The 23216-nt window shown below is 44.1% G+C and overlaps 1 protein-coding gene across 1 annotated transcript in view; it reads left to right on the top strand.

Annotated features, from left to right (window-relative positions):
• The window catches only part of Ltbp1 (latent transforming growth factor beta binding protein 1), a 394201-nt gene that overhangs the window by 166046 nt on the left and 204939 nt on the right, over window positions 1-23216 (top strand). The window contains exon 5 of the mRNA XM_036171423.1: window positions 13984-14151. Coding sequence (XP_036027316.1) covers window positions 13984-14151 — 168 coding nt within the window. The remainder of the gene's footprint in view (window positions 1-13983; window positions 14152-23216) is intronic.

Raw genomic sequence — 23216 nt, 5'->3', positions numbered from 1 at the left:
GCTTATTACCACTGTCAAGTATATATACTCTATATATTTGCTTGCTTTTCAACTTGCCCTTATTTATTGGTGTGTGTGTGTGTGTGTGTGTGTGTGTGTGTGTGTGTGTGTGTGTGAGTGCTCATGTGTCTGGGTGTGCATGTGCTGTGGTATGTGTTGGGCAATCAGAGGCCAACTTTGGACGTCGGTTCTCTTTTTGCACCATGTGGGTCCCGGAGGTCAAACTTACATCCTCAGACTTGACTGCAGGCTCCTTTATCCACTGAGCTGTCTCCCAAGCCCTGGAACTGTATGTTTTTGCATGTGGGCCAATGGCAGTACAGGAGCTATGTGTAGGCCACCATCACCACATGTGTGAGTAGTGTGTTGCACCAGGGTCTTAATAGTGTCTCCCATGCAATAGGGATTTGTCAGTTCCATTACAATCTATGATGAGACCACTGTGGTCTGTCACCAACTCAAGTGTCATTGTGAGACTGAGAATATCAGCATATTATCTGACTATGTAGCATGTACATGCTATTCAGAGAAACTCAATAGGAACCACAAATATGAGTTAAACTGGCCCAAACCAAATTTCAGTCATTCTAAAACGGTGTCATTTTGCTTCTTTGTGTAAATTAGTTTTAGGGGGAGAGCAAGTCAACCTTGGATTGCATTTTGACAGTTTGGGAATTATGTGAGCTATAGGAACTTTCTGTCACTTACCGGGGTATGGAATTACTAGCAGGCGCTGTCCCAGCTTTTCTGATCTACCTTCCCTTCCATTTAGTCTCTTTAGATTTCACCTCTTGAAGAAAGAAGTATTGAACAGTTTTTGATCTATTTTAAAGCCACTATAGTGTTCAGGAGAGGAGGCTCTCTCTTGATGAGGGGAAAAAAGCACAAGTTGACAATGAGTAAACCTGGAAACAGCTCACCTCTTGATCAAGCACTAACTTATTTTTTATATGGCAACTAATCATTCTTCAAATGTTATTTATCACATGATACCAGAGACATAATACTATGATTTTGAAACAGGGAATTTGGCAGTAATCCCTTGAGGAAGTAGTTGGGGCCATGGATGGGGTCACTTAAAGGTCAACCAGAGAGAAGTTTGTGTGGAAACAGTATGAAGGAAATGAAATGAGTGGTATTCTACAAACTTGGACTCCCCAGCACTGTAATACTAAATCAATTCTGAGACCTAAAAATGCCAATTTTCTGTACAACTGATTGCTTCACGCCAGATTTTCCTTTAAGTCTGGGCCACCTAGCAATAATTGTTTTGGCAATTACAATAGCAAAAATAAATGTTGATATTCTACTTTAGCATTTCTTAAAGCAAGATGCATTCAAATTACAGTGTTGTTTTTGTTCCCTCTGGATTGTTGACTTTTTTTTTTTTTTTTTTTTTTTTTTGAGACAGGGTTTCCCTGTGTAGCTTGGCATCTTTCCTGGAACTTATTTAGTAGCCCAGGCTGGCCTCGAACACACAGAGATCCACCTGCCTCTGCCTCCTGAGTGCTGGGATTAACGGCGTGCACCACCACTGCCCGGTGATTGTTGGCATTTAAATGGAAGAGCCCATCAGGGGTACATCAAGGCATCTGCTGTGGGCCTGGTAGTACCAGGGACTTAGATGCCTATTGAAGGCTTAGGGTTGGTTGGGCTTCCTTCTCTGCTCTGCTCCGCATTGTGTGTGTGTGTGTGTGTGTGTGTGTGTGTGTGTGTGTGTGTGTGTGTGTGTGATATCATATATAGAGAGAGCATCTATGTATTTGTGTGCAGGTATGCATGAATGTGTGAGCACACATATGAGGACATCAGAGGGCAACCTTGCTGAGTTGGTTCATGTAGTTTTTTTTTGTTAAAGACAGGGTGTCTCACTAGCCTGGAGCTCACGAAATGGTTCCACCTTCATAGCACTGTGATTGCAAGCGTGTGCCATCACACCCGGCTTTATTTTCATGCTGGAGTTTGAACTCAGGACCTCATGCTTCCAACACAAGCACTTGACTGCCTAAGCCATCTCCTCTGCCCCTCTGCTACTGCCTTTTGACTTTCTTTTCCTTTTATGCATAATTGAAATGTGCGAAGTGTTCTAGTTCTTCCCATCCTGTCCGTCTGTCTGTCTTGGGCATTACAGGCTATTTCCAAGTCCCCTCTATGAAGGTAACAGAAGCTTAAGAATACTCCGCTCCTTCAAAGTTTTGTGGCTTGCACCCGTTAGTCACCGAGTGAGAGCCACCCGTCTGCCTCCCCACTTCTGACTTCTTGTGAGCCTCAGAGTCTGTCACTGTGCTGGCTGCTCTTCCTTTTTACCCTATCCCCACCCCCGCCATGTTCTCTTACCATGTTTCTCCTCTGCTCCTCTGTTCTGTTTCTCATCTCCAAAGATAGACAGTTGACCGGTGTGGGTCATTAGTTATAGCTAGGAAAGGATAAGGGGAAGGCACACTTGTTTATTTTTTGTTTTTCATTTTGCCGGAGGCTGAAGGAAGAAGGTGTCCGAGTAGAGAGGCATCTGCAGACGGAAGGAAGCAGAATCAAGAGGAGAGGGGCCTCTGCTATTCATCTGGACTAAAGATGGTAGAACAAAACAAAACAAAACAACAACAAAAAAACCCCAACCCCCCAAAAAAGACCAAAAAAAAAAAAAAGGGTTTTCTTTCTTTTTTTTTTTTTAAGTAGGGAGGAAGTATACACGTGAAAATTCTGAGACATTATGGCCTGGCTAACTCCCTGGCTGTCCTTGTGGGTTTGGCTGAAGATGAGATTCAGTTGTGTCTACATAGGAAAGGTCTTAATTTCCTTTAAAGGAGTTTGATTTTTTTTTTGTCAGAAATATATGTCATAAGAACTATTTACGTCATGTAGAATCCAAATTGTCAGCGTGAGCACAAGAGAGGGAGTAAGATCCATGAGGCAAAGAGCCCTTTCCTGGGGCTTGTGGGTCAGTCTTGGAATTTGTTGCTTGGTAAGTGCATAACCCAGGAGTCATCTGTCCATTGAGTCAGCCTTTCTCCTCCACATCCAAACACACAGATGCTATTTATGGGGATGGTGAGTGATGGACCAATGGCAAATGTCTCTACTTGCTTGCTTTTTGAAAAACAACAAATGTGGAGATAAATAAAACCCAATTCCATTCCAAAATTAAGGGACAGAAAATCTGAGTCATATGAGAGATATCCAAGGACTATTTCTGTAGGGAGCCCCTGCGGAACGGCCAGATAATGTGTGTATAGAGACACAAGGCAGGTGAATGCTGATTGTTCTGTCTTCTTCTCCTTCTTGACAGCAGTGATGCCATCTTGTCACTCACCTTTTTGCCTTCTCTGTACCCGAGGCCATGCTGTGGCATCTTAAGTGTGTGTGTTTCAGATACTAGCTTGGGATGATTGAGGGAGGTAGAGCTTTTTCACGTATGAAAACAAAATGGCATCAGTGTTTATTTTTCTCCTTGGGAGACAGTATTAAAGTAACATCTTGAACCTCTTACTACCAGCCTAGCCCTGAAAAACAAAACAAAACACAAAAACCATCCCTGGGTAGACACCTACCTCTCCCTGAGTATTTTAGATCATGGTTATCTATTGCTTCCTCTGTCCAGCTTGAGATGATGGGTGCCTTGGGCTCCCCTGTCTCTTGTCCTTTGTTATTTGAGTTGAATAAAGACCTTTTTTTGGGGGAAGATATTTTTCTTTAACTCTTGAGTCACACAATCCATATCCCATTGTTCATCTTGGATGGGACACACTGGTCAGTCGTGGGCAGCATTCAGAATTAGGGTTGGGGTGGGGTCTTCCAGATGTATTCTAGACAGATGAGTTCTGGAGGAAGTGTCAGAATGACCACCGCAGAAACACTTGATGTGATGCCAGGGGCACCAGGACCGAGGTCTGCACCCTGTCTCTGCTTCTGGTTAGTGGGGGCTGGATTGGGGATCAGTAAGTGCCGCCATGTCTGCCCCTGAACTACAGTTCAGAATTCCTCCTGGACTTTGCTGGGTGTTCCTTGTCCCTAAACTGAAGAGGTATGTTTGGGTCATTGGCTCTCTTCAGCATCTACGAGGTTAAAGACAAACTATTTTACAAAGAAGGTCAGAGACTGAAAATGTCAAATGGTCATTAGTGTGTTTTGCTAGTTCTCTGTTTTATGGCGGACTGCTTTTTCTTTTTCTTTCTTTCTTGAAACACTGGACCAGCTCCTGCTGGGTGAGTAAACTATGTGTTGGGTAAGAGTCTTTCAACTATAAAATATATTGTACCTTCAGAAATACTGGGGTTTATTCCAGGGATCAAAATAGAATTCTTTCTTCTATTTATAAAGAAGAAAGTGGTATTAAAAGAGGTAAAACATCGAGAAGATCAATGAAAGATCAAACTAATGTGTCATTCTCAGATGTTGTCTTTTTAAATATATTGAATTTTCAAAAAAAAATTATAAAATAAATGTTTAAAAACTGTGCTTTTAAAAAGAACCCATCACAGCGGTAGTGTGGCTGGCAAGATTGATGGTGAGTCCAGGGAGATCAGAGTTGCAATTGTTTTTGTTGTTGTTGTTTGAGTGTATCTGCGGTGTGTGTGTATGTTTGTATATATGTAGGCATGTGTATGATAGTGTGCAAATGCAAGTGTGCAAAACCAAGTGTGTGCACTTGTGTGTGGAGCCCTGAGGTTGGTTTGGATATTTTCTTGACTGTGCTCTATTTTAATTTTATTTTTATTTTTATTTTTTTTTGAGGCAGGGTCTTTCCCTACAACCGGAGCTTGTAGATTCTGGCTTCTCTAGTCAGTTTGCCTTGAGGATTCTTTGTCTGTCCCTTACCAGTACTGAGATTACAGGTGGGCTAAAATACCCACCTAGATTTTTATCTGGGTTCTGGGCATCAGAGGACAGGTCCTTACTCTTGCTTGGCTGAGCCATCTCCCTCATTTCTTGACTCAAAGTAGAACAAAGATTGAATGCACGAGGTAGGAAGTTAGACCTGAACTACAGGAGAGTAGGGGATGAAGTCTCCCATCTTCACGGATGCACTTTTGGCTAGTCTTAGGACTAAAGTGTCTTTGTCTTTTGGGGTAAATTTTATAACTGACTACTTCCCTAAGATATGTCACATCTAGACAATGATGTGCTAACAGTGAATGAGTCCTTAGTAAATCAGAAATACATGAAGATTCAAACATCTTACAGACTCCAGCTTTTATCTTTGAATATAAGGGACTTTCTGTTAAAGGTCAGTATGATTTTTTTTGGCACAATATGTTGTGAAATTTTGTTAGCAAAAATTGTTTTTCTTTTGAAAACGTGCTGAGAAATTCTATTCCCTGTTGCCTAGTTCATCATTTCCTTTGGTTTATTTAATTTAAAGATCATTTTACTTAAATCATTAGCCATTTTGGTAATGTTTTAGGGAAAATGTTTTGTACTAACTGCAGAATTTGCAAGCCATAATGGCGCCTGCTTTCTCTTGCTCTGATGTGCTAGTAATTAAAATCTTCTCTAGACAAGTGTATATATAGCAAATACATTATAAGGCTAAAGGTTTCACAGGTGTGTCCTATAATTCTGTACAGATAAATATTAATATTTATTTAATTTCCCATCAGTAAGGTCCATTTTTTAAATTTCATTAATACTTAAGTACTTGGTGTGAGATGCTTATTTTCACGACAGTTATATTCTTAAGGTATTAATAAAAAGAAACTTTCATTAAATAGAAAATGAATGCAAGCTACAATTAGGCAATGTGGGGTGATATGACAGTTTTATCTTGGGTGGCAATGAGGGGACTCCCTGATAATATGACAGGAGAAGCTTGAAGAATATGAGAGAAAAAGCCCTGAGTGTCCATAGAAGGCCCCTCCAGCCGAGGGGACAAGTACCAAGCCTGGAGACAGGGCTGTGCACGTGTTTGAGGAACGGTGAGAAAGCCAGAGTGGAGGGTGGGGCGGAGTTGTGGTCTTGGAAGTCTTGGGTGGCCCCAAGGGTCTTGGTAAGGCCTTTGGCGTCTCTCTTGGTTGAAGTGGGAAGCCATGGAAGGGAGGAGAGCCATGCTTGACTGTTATTCTTAAGGGGACACTGGATGCTGTGAGGAGGGTAAGCTGTGGGAGGGGATGGTGGAAAGCAGAGTCCAGATAGGCAACAGCTGAAATAATCTAGACAAAGTGATGGGGTATTGTAGCAGGACATTACCAGGGACCTGAGGAGAAGCTGCTGCTTTCTGAAAACAACAACAACATCCAAAAAAACTAACAAGCAGAATTTGTTGTTATATTGCTGTCAGATAGTAGGGAAAAAAGAACAAGATTAGAATTAGGGAAGAAAGCTTAATTCTGGATATATTTTGTTTGACTAGTAACATGTACCTAACAAAATATGTAGTTGGATTTCTCTCTCTCTCTCTCTCTCTCTCTCTCTCTCTCTCTCTCTCTCTCTCTCTCTTTCTCTCTGTGTGTGTGTTTCTGTATATACACATCAGTGTATGCCTGCACATACGTATTTATAGCACTTCCCATATGAATATGAATAAAGGCATATGTACAAGGTGTTATTGGCTACTGTTACATGTTACTCCACAGAAATTTATAGAGGGTGTTTCAGTCCACAAAACAGGGCAGGACAGCGTCATCTGTGAATATAGTTTAAGGAAGAGAAGGCTACAAACACTGAGCTCTGAGCATGTCCCATGAGCTGAATCGTGAAGATTAGCAGGGAGAAAGTCCAGGGAAGAGCCGACCTTAAGAGATTGGGGTGACTTAGAAGTCAAATGAGGAATATATGTCACAAGGCAGGGTGCTATCATGTGCCATATATTGTGGAAGTTGGAACAAGAGGTACCAGAGGGTTTGGTTGCATTTGACAATGTGGAGTCCATAGATAATCGTCCTAAAGCCTGGTTGGTTTCAGCAAACTGAAGAGGAAAGGGAAGGAGAGTTAGGGGATAGCTTTCGTATGTGAGGGGCCACCATGACTGACTGCTCTGTGATGTGGTTAAGGTTTTCACTGCAAGTAAGGAGAGAGCAGAGGGGAGAAACAGCAGACTGGACATGGCCAGGTGGCCAGGACTAGGGAAGCAGGAGAGAACAGTGGAGTCAGTGAGATAGCAAGAGAGAGGGGGGACAGAGCAGAGCCAGAGGCAGGGGAGGGAGAGATAAGGAAGAGTAAGTACAAGGAAGAGAATAAGTACAGTGATAATAGCCCCATGGTAAGAAGGATGAATAGCTGGGGCGAGAGAAGCCCATAAGCTGGAAAGCGTTTAGGGTAGGGGAAGAGGTTAGAAGGGCTAGGATGCCATCATGGATTTTAAAACGTACAAAGGTACTTGTGCTTCGGAGGAAGCCAGCATGGGCTTTGATACACCCATAGGCACCACAGGTAGCCATTTGTCCTTTCTGGCCAGAGGTAAGAGAAATGACTCTTTCTGGCAGGTGGAACCAGATTCACAAGTTCCTGAGGAATACTGGTTTTTATCTAGCCGCCAGAAATCCTGTAGTCCAGGTTGAGCTGGACCTAGACTCAATGACTGAGTCAATGGTCCTGCTTTTTTGGGGGGAAGAATAGGGCACCCTTTGGACCTGACGGTTTTGTGATGAGGAGGGAAGAGAAGTGGAGCATCATCTGGAATGGAGCAGAATAGCATAGAATTATATAAATATGAAAACATACAGCATGGCTGTGTGCTAATGAGGCTGCATGGAGAAGTCTCTGAGAAGGTAGAGTGGATGGGACCTGGTGCCCAGTGGAGGGATTGACCTTGGGTGGGCTAACGTTCTTCTTCAGGAAAAAGGCCAGGCAGCTATCTGCAGAGGTCACATGATGAGTATGTCCTTAGGGTCTCTTTTCTCAGTCAGATGGTAAGTGAGGTCATAATGAGAGGATGGGATTTGTAGCTGCTGCACATCTCAAATGGGTACTTTGAGGGGGGCATTTACATTTATATTTTAAAACACTATATGTATTTGACCCCTGCATTGTGCGTGGGTGTGCTTGAATGCTCACATACATGTATATGTGTGTATGTGCATGGAGGACAGAGGTCAACATCAGGAGCCATTAGATTTACTTTTTGAGATAGCATCTCTCACTGGAGCCTGGAGCTAACTCATTTGGTTAGGCTGGCCAGCCAGTGAGCTCAAGAGATCCTCCTGTCTCCATCCCTCCAGTTTTGGGATTACAAGATCAAAGGCATATGTCCCCATACCCCATGCAGAGCCTTCTCTTTGTTTTAATGTGGGTGCTGGGGCTTGGCAGTCAGACCCTTACATTTCCTTCACAAGCCCTTTGCCAACTGAGTCACTTCTGAAGCCCCTCATTTCTGATTTTTGATAAGCATTATCCTCAGGCCATACACAGGAATTTATTATTTTGCTGAATATAATTTTCTACTTCTCTCTTTGTCCTTCCATAAGGCAATTTTTATAAGTGTGTATAAATGTATATTTGTGTGCATGTAGTCAAGAGAAATACATAACCAACATGCTGTTCCCTCTATTATTATTATTATTATTATTATTATTATTATTATTTTGTTTTTGTTTTTCAAGACAGGGTCTCTCTGTGTAGGTTTGGAGCCTGTCCTGGATCTCACTCTGTAGACCAGGCTGGCTTTAAATTTATAGAGATCTGCTGGCCTCTGCCTCCTGAGTGCTGGGATTAAAGGCGTGGGCCACCACCACCTGGCTCCCTCCATTATTATCAAGGGAGAATCGGGAAGAGGCAGAAAGGTCAGCTGTCTTTGGAGTTTAATCACTTGTGTGGCAAGGAGGTCCCACCCAAACTCACAGTAGACATCTCAACTGACATTCCTTTTTGGAGGGTTTTTCTGGCATTACCCTGTGAGGTAATGGATTTGATGTAAATTGGTCATTTCCACCTTGTTTGAAGAACACAGAATACTCTGTGGGCATTGTTTTAGTAATCTAGAAGGAGTTAAATCTGAAGCCAGATGGTAAAGCCCTGTTGGACTAAGAGCATGGAATACGCCTAAGATTTGTCCTTCAAAGAATTCTTGGCCTTGGGGCAAGTGATGAATTACAAGCGGGAGCATGACCTGTTGGCTCAGTCCGTCTGTCTGTGAGAAGAGAGGATGTGTTACCTATGTTGACTCAGCTCATGTGTTTCTTTCCATGGGCCTCAGTTAACGGCAGGATGATGATTTTTCATCTGAGAGGCTGCCTCTCATGGCCATTGCCTGAGCTTGCTGGTCATTACTGTTTAAGTGGGATGAGTGCTGACATGCTATACCAGCATTCTGGGTGACTACTAAGGAGACCATATTTGTTCATGACATCTGAAGTGAGGCTTGAACTTGTTATATTTATTTCTCTGGCTGCTTCGGTTTTTGGTCACATCTTGATCCGATGACTGAAAGACGGCAACCGTCCTCTTTTCTAGGCCCAGTCTGTTGGTCAGAAACGATTTCTGTAGTTTTGAATTTTCTCTTTGGGTAGCGATTCAGCAGCACCAATGGAATCCCTCCCCCACCTCCTTTAATATAAATCTTGGGAGGGTATTGGCTTGGCTTCCATGACACTTGCCGTTCACTCTGAACGTCGGTGCTTTGCTCCGAGCCTCTTCTTGGAGGTCTAAGTTCACACAGGGTCTGGCAGAAGCTGCAGACAGGATGTTGACTCTTGTGTGTCTTTGACTGACTGACAAGGAGGCCCTGTGGAGGTGCTACATGGCTCCGGGCAATCTGGACTCTTAGCCAAGGCCTCTAAAACTTAAGGTCTTAAAGTGCTTGCAAAAGATGTCTGGGGCCGATTTACCTACACAGATCTTTTTGAAAATTACCCTTATTTTCTCTCAGACAGAACAAATGTGAAAGCTATCCAGTGAACTCTCTGCTGACTCCTGGCTGGTCCCCTTTTTGCTTCTCAGATTTATTAGACCTCCTCAACCAGGACAGGCTTCTCAGCAGGGCCTTTGACCACTGTTAGCCTTCGACTTACATTATGAAGCAAGGCCTTAGACAGAAATGACCTCCAGCAACCCGTGAGTCCTAGTCCTCTGAGGATCTCAGCAGTGATTCTTGTGTTAGGACAGCTCCAAGTCACTTGATGTATTTAACGTTTTCTGACAACCAGATCCAAGGCACAAGGGTCCTTTCGTAGTAGTTGACTCTTGATGGGGGATGTCTCTGATAGCGGCCTTTAGAGGACAGCTCCCATCCATGGTTAGTGACATCCTACTGGACTCTTGGTGGTGACTCGTATGGTCTTTTACTCCTCACATCTGAGGGATCCGATGACCTGAACAGTGGACCACAGTTTTGTGCATTTTAAAATGTAAAGTCATTCCTTAGGTAGGTAGAAATGGTTTTAGGATACTGAGATGGAGACATGTATATTTTTGAATCCATACTCATTGTTTATTGAGATCCTGATAGGGATCTGAGTAACTGGTTAGTGTCAACATATTTTGTTTTCCTCCAATTCTGATTTTGGAGAGTTCCGCGTAGGAACCTCAAACTAATCAGCACAGAGGCTTAAATGCTTCACGATGAGACAAAAGGACCCACCAGGAATACAGGTGTCTCCTTTAGACTTACGTTCTAGCAGAATGCTTTTAAAACACAATGGGAAATATGAATAACCATGTCTCTTCTGCTTTAGGACAGTATAAGCACTGTAAAAATCAGGATTAAGTCACATGAAACCGTCTCTGCCTTTTGAAAGTCCAGATGATTCCAGGCCAAAATATATTTTTTTGGCAAAGAACTATAAATTTTTAAAATAATAGGCTGGGAGGCTCTCAAGTTCTTCTGAAATGACTACTGTAGCTCTGAGGTGTGGCTGGGCTCTTGATTAAATACTTGCTTTCTTTGGATGTCTCAGTTCACATAAGCAAGTGTAATTTAGGTAACTGGGCATCCACATAGCAGTTGCTGATGCTACCAGGGAATGCCAGAGAAGATGGAAGAGTTTGCATAGGGCTTTTGATTTCATTACTGTGCCGTAAGCCCGAAGAAATAGAAATTTATATTTGTCTGAAGAGAGAAGACGCTGTCATCGCTGTCATGTGTCATGTGCCCCCCCCCCCCCCGCCACATTTCAGCTTGTACACACAAAGTATCTTCAGGATATTTGGAAGCATGGTCTAACAACACTGAACCTGTGCTGATGTGTTTGTGTTACTGTTAAAAAAAAAAAAAAAAACTGGAAGAATTTTGTTCAGCTGCCATCAGTATTTCATTGCATGGTTTTGGATTTCTAAGGTAGATGCCCAGATAATTAGAAATATCCACATGAGTACTTAAAGCTGTGGGCAGCAAACTGTTTGTTCAAATCAAGTTTTACTGGGATACAGCCATGCTCACCACTTGCATGCTGCTTTAAACAAGTTTTATATGTCTGTATCTGTGTGTGAGGGGAGGGGGGTGACTGTGAAGGATAGACAGGGCTGTCAGATCCCTTGGAGCTAGAGTTAGTGTTTTGTGGGCTGCCCAACATGGATACTGGGATCCAAACTCCAGCCCTTGGGGTAGCACAGCAAGGGAGCTCTGAGCCATCTTCCCAGCCCTCCATACGGCTCAGTACAGGTGCATTTGGGTTATATCAGCAGAGTCAAATAGTTCCGATGGTGTCCTTTGGCCTGCATTTCTAAAATAGTTACCGTCTAGCCTACTATAGACAGTGAGCCTCTGCCTTTAGTCCTGATAGCGGCTTCTTATATGATGCCATTTTTGAAGGATGCTGGAAGCCCTGTTTGCAAGTAAAATATCTATTCATTAAACCAATTACCTCCTTTCTTCCCCTCTCTCCCTCCCTCTTTCCCTCCCTCACTTCCTTCCTTCCTTCCTTCCTTTTCCCACTCTTGTTCCTTTCTTTAGTTCCTTCCTTTTTTCCTTAAGATAGGGTCTGGCCATGTATACTAGCTGGCCTGGGACTCACCAGGCAGAACAACCTGGCCTTGAATTTGCAACAATCTCCCTGCCTCAGTTTCCTGAGTTTCCCAATGTACGTCCTGATACCTGGCCTCAACACCTGTCTCGACGTCTAGTGTTAAAACCCTTAGGGAAGGAAAAACTTCCTTAGAAACCATTTGAGAAGAACTGAGGGGCTTTTTTTTTTTTTTTTCCTTCTGAGAAATCCTATGAAGCAGGCCAACGCAGCTGATGGCTTCTAGTGCTTTCTACTTCGGCTTTGTGATGATGTGGCAGCTGGCTTGGAGCCTTTGAAGGGCCGCCATGTGGAAGAGGCATTGGGTCTGTGAGACAGGGAAACCTTTATCAGGACTAATAAGTTCCTTCAGCAACACATGTCAGTTTGGAAATCACCCTGTACCTGGAATGGGATTTGTGGTGCTCTGTCTCGAGACATGTTCAGATAAAGCCCACAGGACTGTTTGGTGCTTATAATCCAATCAGTGAATGAGAGATTACTATGTAGGGAAATCCTGTAGGATCCCACTCTAACTTTGAAATTGTAATGGCTTCTCTGGTTAAAATTTGGTTTCTAAACTCAGGTTTGAGCCACACTTTTTTGTGGGTCTCTAGAGGCATACTGGATGATTTTCTGAAAATGCAATTGTGGTCAGGCTAAAGAAGTCCAGAGGTGGGGGAGGAGTGAGGTTGGATAGGCCAAGTAGGCCCTGATCCCCTTGGAAATTCTGTGAAGACTGGCAGGTTAAAGACACTGTTTCTCAGAAGACTTAAACTGCCCCTGTGATCAGTGATTGTCAACATCTCTACTTAATGCTTTGGGGCTGGGAAAGAGGAAGGACCTGAATGGGGGTATATCACACACACAGAGAAGTCGAAACAGGGTGGTAGTCTACAGTATAGATCTAGCTGTGAAGAACAGGCAAGTCAAGGTCATGTAATCTCAGTATAATTGTGCTGTGTTGTAATAGGCAGCCATTGATAGTGAATGCAGCCGTGTTCCAATAAAACTTTATTGACAAAAAAAAAAAATCAAGCAGTGGGTCAGGTTTGGCTTCACATGGAGACTTGGAAAGTTATGATTGGCTAGAAAATATCAATTTCAATTCTTTCATGTTTTAGAGAAATGGTGACATGGAATGTTCAGAGTCACACAAAAACTGAGCCAGGATCCAAAGCCACAATGCATTTTTTGGCTCAGTGCCCAGTTGTGTGCTACGGTACTACTTCAGCTGGCCTGTCAGATTATAGCATTGGGCTTTTAAGAAAGTACCTTGTGAATGACAGAATTTCCTCCACAGGTGGTCTGTGTACAGTGGTGGTTGAGAGCTCAGGCTATTTTAACAGAGACAAAACTTCTATCCCCAAGACTGGTCCTAACTTCCTCTTCAATGGGCCCCGTCCGTACCTAGGAAAACAAAATATAGCTCGTAGGAATTTGTATGGACCAATGATGCCCAGGAGTTGTGAGAAAGAGATGGGCTTCCTCAGCTGCGTCATAGGATGTGATCACTTGAGCTGAAAGTGCCAAGAGATTTGAGACAGATGTTTTCAGACATGCCGCATGCCTGAAACATTTCCAGGGGTCGGGCTGCAAAGAGTGACTTCATAAGTGGAGAAACGGGAAAGTATGCAAACTGAGGACACAGGAGTTTATTCAGCACTAGGTGCGGGGGGCCAACCCCCTTCGCGTTACATCTGCCTGTCGGGGTTGGCTCTTTAATCTGCCTTGCCCTGGATGTTGCTCTTTGTCTGCCCGTGAATAAAGTGCAGCATTGTGGTTAGTAATCCCACTCCAGTGACTCGCTTCAAATGTGGTTTTGGAGTGCATCCCGGAGTTCTGTTTGTTAAGCTTCCTACTCCTGTTTCAGAGACACCACTGGATAGAGAGAGAGAGAGTGGCAAGCAGAACAGGCTTCCCTCTGCCTGAAACCTGTCGGGCTGTGGGCTCTCTCTTCCCCTCTCTTGCCCTTTTTCTTTTTCTTTTCTTCCTTCCTTCCTTCCTTCCTTTCTTTTTTTTTTTTTTCCCGTTGAAGATTTTTTCCAAGGCAAGTTCATGGCTCCTCAGCTGACGCGTCTCTTGTTCTTTTTCTGTCTGCCTCTGCTCCTAGTGAGTAACCACACTGGTCGCATCAAGGTGGTCTTTACTCCGAGCATCTGTAAAGTGACCTGCACCAAGGGTAACTGTCAGAACACCTGCCAGAAGGGGAATACCACGACTCTCATTAGTGAGAACGGCCATGCAGCTGACACCCTCACAGCCACGAACTTCCGAGTGGGTGAGTTCCTCCGTGGTCCCTAACTGTCCTTACCTCCTCCTGTCATCGTCATTTTATGAGGTGATAGCACCTGGACACCCTTCCATTCACATGGCTCTCTCTGCTTGAACAGGTTTCTCTCTCTGAAGATGAATGTGTTTCTTTTACAAGGTCTTTGAACGTTGCTTTTTGAAATACTTTTTTTTTTCAGCCTGATTTTTTGGCTTCTTGGGGAAATGGCAACTAGAATATTTCCCTTTATGACTTAGCATCTCCCCAGCTGTGCAGTGATGGGAAAGTGCAGAGTAGAGCAGACCAGGCTGAGTTTCTAGGTGAGACCCGAATGCCTAACGTGCATTGCTTAGTTTTGGATTTTAACAGCTTATTGATAAATTGGATTTGCATTAGATTTGACTCCAATAGCCTGGGACATTGTAATGAAATTAAAAGTCTTCATGTCATGAATAATGGGGCTCCTAATTCTTTTTCTCTAAAAACTGTCAAAATCTGGACTTTGGTTTAGGAAGGGATGTAGCCCCATTTCTCCTGCCACGTGTCTGTTCTGTATCATGAGACAGAATTATAGATTGATGTATAAGATGAATTTGCACAAGAGAGACTAGTGGATTGCTGTCAGCCCACAAAAACTTTAAATATAAACTAGTAGTTACTGACTGCATAAACGGGATTTTTTTCCCTCTTTTAAAATGCTGTTTCTTTTCTGCATTTTTGTAAGTGGAGAAAGTATTGCGGTCTCCTGAAGCTGTCATAGTGCCATGCCATCATGCAAGACAGTATTTTTGTCACTCCAAAAAAGAGTCTTTTATTATTTTTTTGACCAATTATGGCTTGCCATGTGTACTCAAATAATCCAGACACCCACGTTACTTTCTGAGTTACTCACAAGAATAACCGAAATGTCAGACAGATAATAACACTGGCTAGATCTGGTCTTTTTATGGAATATTGCTGTTTAGTCTTGGGAGTGTGTGTCTGAGGCGTGCAGCAACGGGATGCTATTTCAAACTGATTTCCCTCAAGACGAAGTATGAAGGGCAGCCTGAAGCCCTTCCTGGGGCTTTAGCTAGTCTGTTACATTGTGGAAACTCTAAATGAGGCTGAAACAGTGTTACTGATCAACTCTACTTGGAAAAATAACGAATGCCCATGGATATGATTGAATAGGGTATTGTCATTTTCCTGGCTGGGATTGGGGTACTTGGGAAAGTTTTAAGGAGGATTTAGCTATTAGATGCCAAGTGGCACATAGTACTTAGCAGGCCAGGGAGCCAAGTCTAAGGTGAAGTGTACTCAACTGATTGATGATCAGGTAAATACATTGGAGTCCTGGTTCTGTTTCTGTGCAGGGAGTCCGCAGGGCATGCCATTTAGGATTTTGAGGACTCGCTTTTTCTCATCCCTAAAATAAATGGGATTATACATATATAATAGCTCCGACTGCAGACTCACCTCCTCCGTTGTCTTACGGCTTTTAAAATCAGCAGTAAATAGTGTTACGTTATGGCTTTTTCTTTTTCTATAAACAAGGAGAGGAAGGGAGAAAACAGTTCCGCACAGGAGATACTGGACTTCGGTGCTTTTCTCTCATTTCGTTTTTCCTAGCAAGAGTCCTTACTCACTGCTCTCTCTCCATCATCACCATCATCATCATCATCATCATCATCATCATCATCATCACCATCGGCGTTGTCTTGTGCTTCCCGGCACTTACGGCAAATGTTTACAGTAGCAATGACGGAGTAATTGAATGGGTAGTTTTTTTTTTTTTTTTTTTTTTTTCTGGCTTGCAGCGTATTCATTTTGAAACTAAATATTTGAAGGCATTGAGAAACAGAGGAAGTCTGGTTGTTAACGCACGCCACACACTTTCCTTTTTGGCGGCTGCCCAGTTGTTTAGGGGCAGATTACACATAGCTCGTTCAGAATATAATGGACGGCACAGTTACTTGCAAGAGCAGTTCAGAATCAGCCCTCAGCCCTCCGTGAAAGGATCGGCATTCCCACTTAACTTTTCAAAAGTTTGAGTACAGTTTTAAGATTTTAGAAACTCTATTTACAATGAGTAGCTTCACAATAGAAACCAGGAGGAATCTTTCATTTCCCTCCAATGTTATTTTATTATGTTTCAGCTCAAATAGTAGAGAGCTTGAGGGGCATGTTGTATAATTTGTCTTTATTGAAAAGAGATGGCTTAGCAAACTTATAAAGTGTGATCCTTCAACAACACAGGAAAACTAAAAGATTCATTTGTGTGCTTTTTTTTTTTTTGGACCTTACTGGTGTAATTTTATTATTAATAAAGAGTACTTTTCTGACTTGTTTTCTCCCTCTTTGTACTTTTGTATAAGGTCACACATATTTTGACAAATAAGACATATGTATGGAAAATAGTACAATTTGCAGAAAATTCAGATGCTCATAATTTGCTAACAACTTGTTTTGGCTTGCTATATTTAAGGGTACTACAGGGGTTGGCCTGACATGCTTTTCTGAGGAAGGCCAGACAGTACAATTCAATGTTCCTGGACCCTGGGGCCTCTGGCGTAGCATTCCCTTCTGCTGCTGTGTAGGGACGCAGCCAGAGACAGTATATAGGAGAGCAGATGCTGTGGTCCATGGCAGTTGGTATGTAGCATTTGTCTTCAGTTCAAGTTTGCAACATTTTTTTGGTGACTTACATATCTTTGAAGGGAGCGGTGCTAATCTCACCATCACCCAATTTTTGCAATAAGGAAGTAGGCACAGAGGGTTAAGAGAACTGGGCTTAGTTAGACACACAACCAGTTGCTTGGCAAAAAGTGGAATAATCCCCTTTACGTCATCCGCATACTTCCTTTCCCAGATGACTTCAGTGCATCAGAGGGACACCGTGAAGAACCTCATGGCGTTGGAACGTGTAGAAAGACTGGAGAGAGGTGGCGGGGTGGAGTGGGGTGTGTGTGGAGAGGGAGGGAGAGGGAGAATATACAAATTAAGGAAGGAGAGAGAGGGGGAATATATGAATTAACTGAACCTAGTACTTAAGGCTCAAGATCCTGACTTCATTATAGCCAAGCTCTGGTTCTATATTCTCTCTGGCCCCGGGTTACCCCACCTACCCCCAGGCTGTCACTAGTGGACGTACAGCGATTGCTGTGTAGCAGGCTATGGATTCCTTCTTTGTTGATGCTACCCTCTGGGTTGGCCATCTGTGCTGTACTGACGATGTGTTGGGCTGGCAGATGTGAGAGGTAGCAGGTATTTCTCTACTGCCCTGGTGATGACTAAACCTAATCATCTCTGCCCCCCCCCCCCCCCCCGAGTATCCAGTGGGAGAATCAGGAAGTAGAATTTCGACTTAGTGAGACTTTCCAAGTGAGGCCTCTGGGCTGGGGCTGTAGTTCAACAGCAGAATTCTTCTTGCTTAGAATGCACAAGGCCCCAGTACCAAAAAGAAATAAATTCACAAAAAATTTCATAAGGGAAAGAGCGAGGCCCTCGTGGAGGTGATTTTCAAGGGATGTAGTACTTCTCTGGCATAAACTCCCCATGTGCGTGGTAATAATAAGATGGAGTATAGAAGACTTATGTCGAGTCATATTGTTAATAAAGCAGATTTCCAGTTATTCCGATTTGTTTCCAGTGAGAGCAGTTTTATCTCTGCTTCCCTCTTTCCTCCATTTCTTCATTTGAAAAATGAAAACTAAAGGTGGGTGGGCCAGCTTTTTCCGTTCAGTGCTGCTGTGTCAATGGCTTCTTAACCGTGTGTGTGTGTGTGTGTGTGTGTGTGTGTGTGTGTGTGTGTGTGTGTGTAGTGAAAATCAGGTGTTTGTGAGTAGGAGAAAAAGGGACTGAAGACTGGCTGGTGTCGCCAGCAGACTATCACAAACACTGCAGAACTGCCCTTTGATGTGACTTATTAAGAGATGGGGAGAGCCGTGATAATCGAAACTGCTCCGCATCCCGTCATACCACACTGTTTCTCTGAGTATTTAGAAGGGACTCTTGTCCCATGAATGCCCAGTAAGTAGCTACAGAAACATGTCTGGTAATTTAGAAACCACATCTCCCATCTGTTATTTCATTTGAGAGAACGCAACGGTGGCAGCCATCATCTGCCGATGTGAGAACCGGAGGCATCTGTGGCTTGATTGAAGGCAACTTTAAGTAACTTTTCTTATAGTGTCTCGGTACCTCCAGCTCTCTCAAGTTGCTTCCTCTGAGCAGGTATTAAATACTTACGCATAAAGCAGGGGGCTAGGCTTTACACGATGACTTACCCCGAGTTCCTTCCCCTGAGTGTGTATTAAGTGATTATGCATATAGGCCGGGTCCTAGGTTTTACAGGATGAACACACCATAAAGTTACTGCTCTATGGAGGAGATGAAGGAGATGCACACATCTTAAGCCAAGGGAGATCCCCGCCGAGCAGGAGTCCGGAGAGGAGACGAGGTATCGCTTCCAACTGGCGGAGGGTGTTTGGAGAGGGAAGGTGTGTCCCTCCGTGTCTCTATTAGTCCACCACACTGTCTCCCCTCCTCAGTGTATTGTCACACAGGGAATCATATAAAAACGAGTGAGAGGCAGGGGGAGTTGTGGGGGGGGGGAAGGGGGGGAGGAAGAAGGTTCCGGTTAAATTGGTGTGAAGACAAAACAGCAGGTGGTTCTGTGGAACCGGGAATAGTTTGTCTTAGCAATAACACATGACAGGTCTGACAGGAGAGACGGATCGCGTCAAGGCTGTGGGGGGGCCTTGCACTGCAAGCTTGGGTATTTGAACTTTGCTCTCTTCCTGCTCGCTCATGAAGCGCTTCAGAAAGGTGATGCCAATACCTGTCCATCATTTTGAACAAGAGAAAGAGACGTGCTGCTTTCAGGCAAGATGCCGGTGTTATCGGAGGGCTGCTTTCTGAATGAATGGTCCATCCGCTTTCTGAATGAATGGTGTCCCCCTCCCCCTTTCTTCCATTCACCTGTGCTCTGTGTTGGAAACCTCTCCATCTGTCTTAGAAGTCATCTTTTAAAGACTGTACTTCAGGAAGGGGGGCGAGCAACTCATGTTGCTGAATCCATTCTAGAGGTTCTCTTCCCAAGAAGGGAAGAAGATGACCCGTCTCCGAAGCATTAAATAAAGTGACAGAACAGCTCAGGGTGGGGAAACAGATTTTTTTTTTCACCCCTGGTGTGCGCGCGCGTGTGCGTGCACACACACACACACACACACACATGCACACACACATACACACAAGGTGTCTGTTTGTATTGGCCAGCTACTCCTGGGCATGGGGCCTACCCTGGAGCATGGTTGATATACCCAGTGACGTTCTATTGGAGAAAACTGATTTTCCATTTATAAATTGCAAATAGCTCTTTGGTCAGGGTGGGACTTTCTGTCAATTTCCCCTTTCAGTGCTGGGATTTTTTTTTCTGGTTTGAACCTGTACAGGTCTTGGGCATGCTGTCACCATCTCTATGATTTCACATGTGACTCTGACTTGCTGTGTCGGGATGACACTGGGTTCTTGGAGCCATCCACCACCTCCAACTCTCACAATCTTTCACGTAGCCCCTGAATCTTGAGTTAAGAGGTTTGATAAAGATACTCCATTTTGGGCTGAGTGTGAGTCTGCTTTGTATTTGTCTGGACTGTAGAGAGTGCCCTAAAGGCCTGTGTTAGTGGCCTTCATTCAAATTCAGTCTGTCATTTGGGCTCAGTTTCATGGACCTGTGACAGGGGATCAGATTAATGTCCGTGAAGATCAGCCTTCTGCATAGAGGACAGAAGCAAGCAAGTCTTGTCCTCTAGTGGAAAAAAAAAATAAGAAATGACCCTGCAGTTACGACAGAAGGAAACTTGGTGATTTGCATTAGAAAGTGAAGGGATTCCTATATATGCATAAGCTTCACAGAACAGTGCCGTTTCTTTCTGTAACTTCCTTTTATATGGGATAGGTCACATGTCTTTTGGGGGTAAGCTGGCTTTTAATGTTGGGGGAGGGTGATTCCTTTGTGAATAAGGTGTAAGTGTGTGTGTGTGTGTGTGTGTGTGTGTGTGTGTGTGTAAGGTAGGTCCAGTTGAAGAAGAAATTCATGGAAGGGCACCTGTGAAATACATGGAGGCAGTAGGTTGACATTACAAAGTAACATCCAGAGAGAACAAGGTCATCTTTGGTTGAAAAGGAAGATGCCCAGGGCTGAGAAGGTGACAGGTGTCCCTGTGGTAGCATCACAAAGTGCGTCTGTAGCCAGGACAGTTTTTAAAAGCCACCTTTAGTAGAGGGAGGGCTTAGCTGTTGACTGTATCACAAGAAATGCTCCTATGATCCCTGGGTTCTTTTAAAGCCATCCCTGGCCTGTCGGAGAGTGAAGTGGGTCCTTTGAGATGTTGTGCTAGAGCAGTCTAGAATGAAGAGCAAGGCATCACATGGGTCCTTTCTCACTTTGCCAGTTTGCCCAGGTGATGTGTTCTGTGCTGTCAGGTAGACTACTTTGCAGGGCTTTAGGGGCTTCTAGACTCTTCTGCTGTCTAGCTCCTTCACTTTTGTTTTGACTGTGTCCCTTCATCCATGCTCAATGCTCTACCTCTGCCAAACCGAGCCTCTGGGATGCCAAATGTCCCCATTCTCAGGTCCTCTGTGCCTCTCCTCACATTGGTCCTCTGCTCAGGCATGTCTCCCTCATCCGTTCTGGCCAGCCCGTTGCCTGTTTCACTTCAGACAGGTGCTAGCCATGTTTTAGTGTCTCGTGGTCCCCTCCCCCTCTTGGTTGGCACGTCTGTTTAGTACTTGGAGCCACTTGGAAACAAAGAACAGTGTGCTTCAACTCAGCATCCCTGGAGCCAGCACAACGCCTCATTCTGGTGATGCTCAATGGGGTTTATGTATCAGGGCCTCTGCCATGGGGGCATGTAGATAGCTGTCTTAACCTAGTCCGTCAATTCTAAGGCCAGGGACAATCACAGAAGGAAAACAGTCAGTTGAATCATCTCTCTACAATATAGAGGGGACACACACACACACACACACACACATACACATACACACACACACACACACACACAGAAAGAGAGACAGAGACATAGGTGGACAGACAGGCAGAGACAGACAGAGACACACAGAGACAGAGATGGACAGACAGACACACAAGCGAGAGAAAGAGACAGAGACAGAGACAGAAAGAGACAGAGAGACACATACACAGAGAGAATGAATTTCATTCAATCAAGATATGCCCAAGAAAAGACCTTGTGTAGCTTGGGAAGATACATCAGTGGTACAGAACTTGCTGAGACTGGACAAGGTCAATCTCCAGAACTGGAGGAAAGGGATGGTGTACTCCCCATAACACTTTACATGAAGATACGCCTTCAACACCAAGAGTATAGTACTTGCCAGTCATGGCAAACTTCACGTCAACTTCTGTACCCTTAGTACAGTTGTCCTAGTATGGAATTCCAGCTCATTTCTCCTATGGAAACACTGAGTCTTTCTAGGCAGACTTTTAAGGTTTGTTTCAAATAGTACTGTGCTGTTATTTTCTCTCCTGTGACACTTCCAGCCATTCATGGGCCATGTGGGGCCTAGTGCAGGTGCTCTATGAACTGGCCTCGGGACTCTGCTATTTTTCTCTCTCTCCGGTTATCAAATTCCATGCTGTTAAAGCGGATACATGTTAGGGCAATCCTAAGGATCTAGGGAGGGAGCAGGCTGGAGGTAGATGTGACTTCTTGGATGGATGAAAAGAACTATGTGCTTTTCCGAAGAAGGTGCATCCTCCTCGTACCTTGTAAACTCGGTCTCCAGTGCTGCAGAGTAGAGGCTGGGTGAGGCAGTGAGGGCACCCGTGATGTGCTCATGGCGCCTGGAGCCTGGATCAGGCATGCTCCTTGTGGTAGTGGTCCCTTCATGCCCTGATCCAAAGAGCACAAACAGGCCCAAGAGAGAATGAAAGATGATCCATCTTTTGGTTGCTCCTCCATTCTGCCTCCTGGGTCTGCCCATCCTTGTTTGCATTTCATCTTGCTGAGGCAGGTCTGAGTTTGCACAGAGTGCTGTCCTGTCTTGTTATCCTGTGGTCTCCATGATATGCCTCTCTGCTTGGGCCATGTGTATCTTTGCGGATTTCACTTGCTTACACAGGAAGTGCTTGCCTGTTGCCAAGCCTGCTGGCAAAGGTGGATGAAGTCAAACAGTATAATACATTCTGGAAGCCAGAGCTGTGGTCAGGAGGAAAAGTCATCAACCTGAAGAGATGGGAGCATCTCCAACAAGGACTGGTTATTATGGTTGCTCCTGCTCTGGACCCTTCATTCCATTGCCAGCTGCAAAACTTCTAGGCTTGGAGGCTCCAGTAAATTAAGGAAGTTGGACATGATGCAGCACGTACCTACAGCATATACTGGCAGAGGATCTAGCTTAAACTTTGCATCTATTGGTTGTGTCAAGCATCTGTACCAATTTTAACAATCAAGGTATATATATATATATTCTAAGTGGGGAATGTATTACTGGAAAAAATGTCCTGGGACTAACATCGCAGCTGATGTGAAAATGTTTTTTGGGGACAGCCACATAATCATCTTCATGCTGAGCAGTCCAAGGAAAGAAAATAACTCCCAAATGGGGAAGAATAGTAAGGAAGTTGGAGATGTATTTCCCTGAAGTCATATCACAAGTAAAGAAAATGGAGAGACGCCAGTGGCCCTCCATTGCCAGTTTAGTGTGGTGGTGTCATTGACACACTTGTTCAAACCTGATTTTCTCTGTAGCTGAAGGGATGCTTGACTTCATTATCTTGAATTTAGACTCGGGCAATAACTGCCAACAAACTGGCGTGGCTATAGGTTGTCGGCTCCCAAGAGCTGGTGGAAGAACGTAGCAGAACCTAACACCAGCTTATGCAGCTGTGAGGAGTTTCTTCACTCCAAAACCAAGCTGAGGATGCCCGGGAGATTCTAGAAGAATTGGTTCCGCATTGTAGGGACGTTCTGTGATTTCCTGGTGCCAAAGCTTGACCTAATTTTCATCAGATTTTTTTTTTCCTCTCCAAGAGGTGAGAGGAAAAAGATGCTAAATCTCTTGGAGTG

This window comes from Onychomys torridus, chromosome 21 (genome assembly GCF_903995425.1).
Source record: "Onychomys torridus chromosome 21, mOncTor1.1, whole genome shotgun sequence".
Classification (NCBI taxonomy): Eukaryota; Metazoa; Chordata; class Mammalia; order Rodentia; family Cricetidae; genus Onychomys; species Onychomys torridus.
Note: the sequence above shows the minus strand (reverse complement) of the source record. Positions and strands in the feature narration are given on the sequence as shown.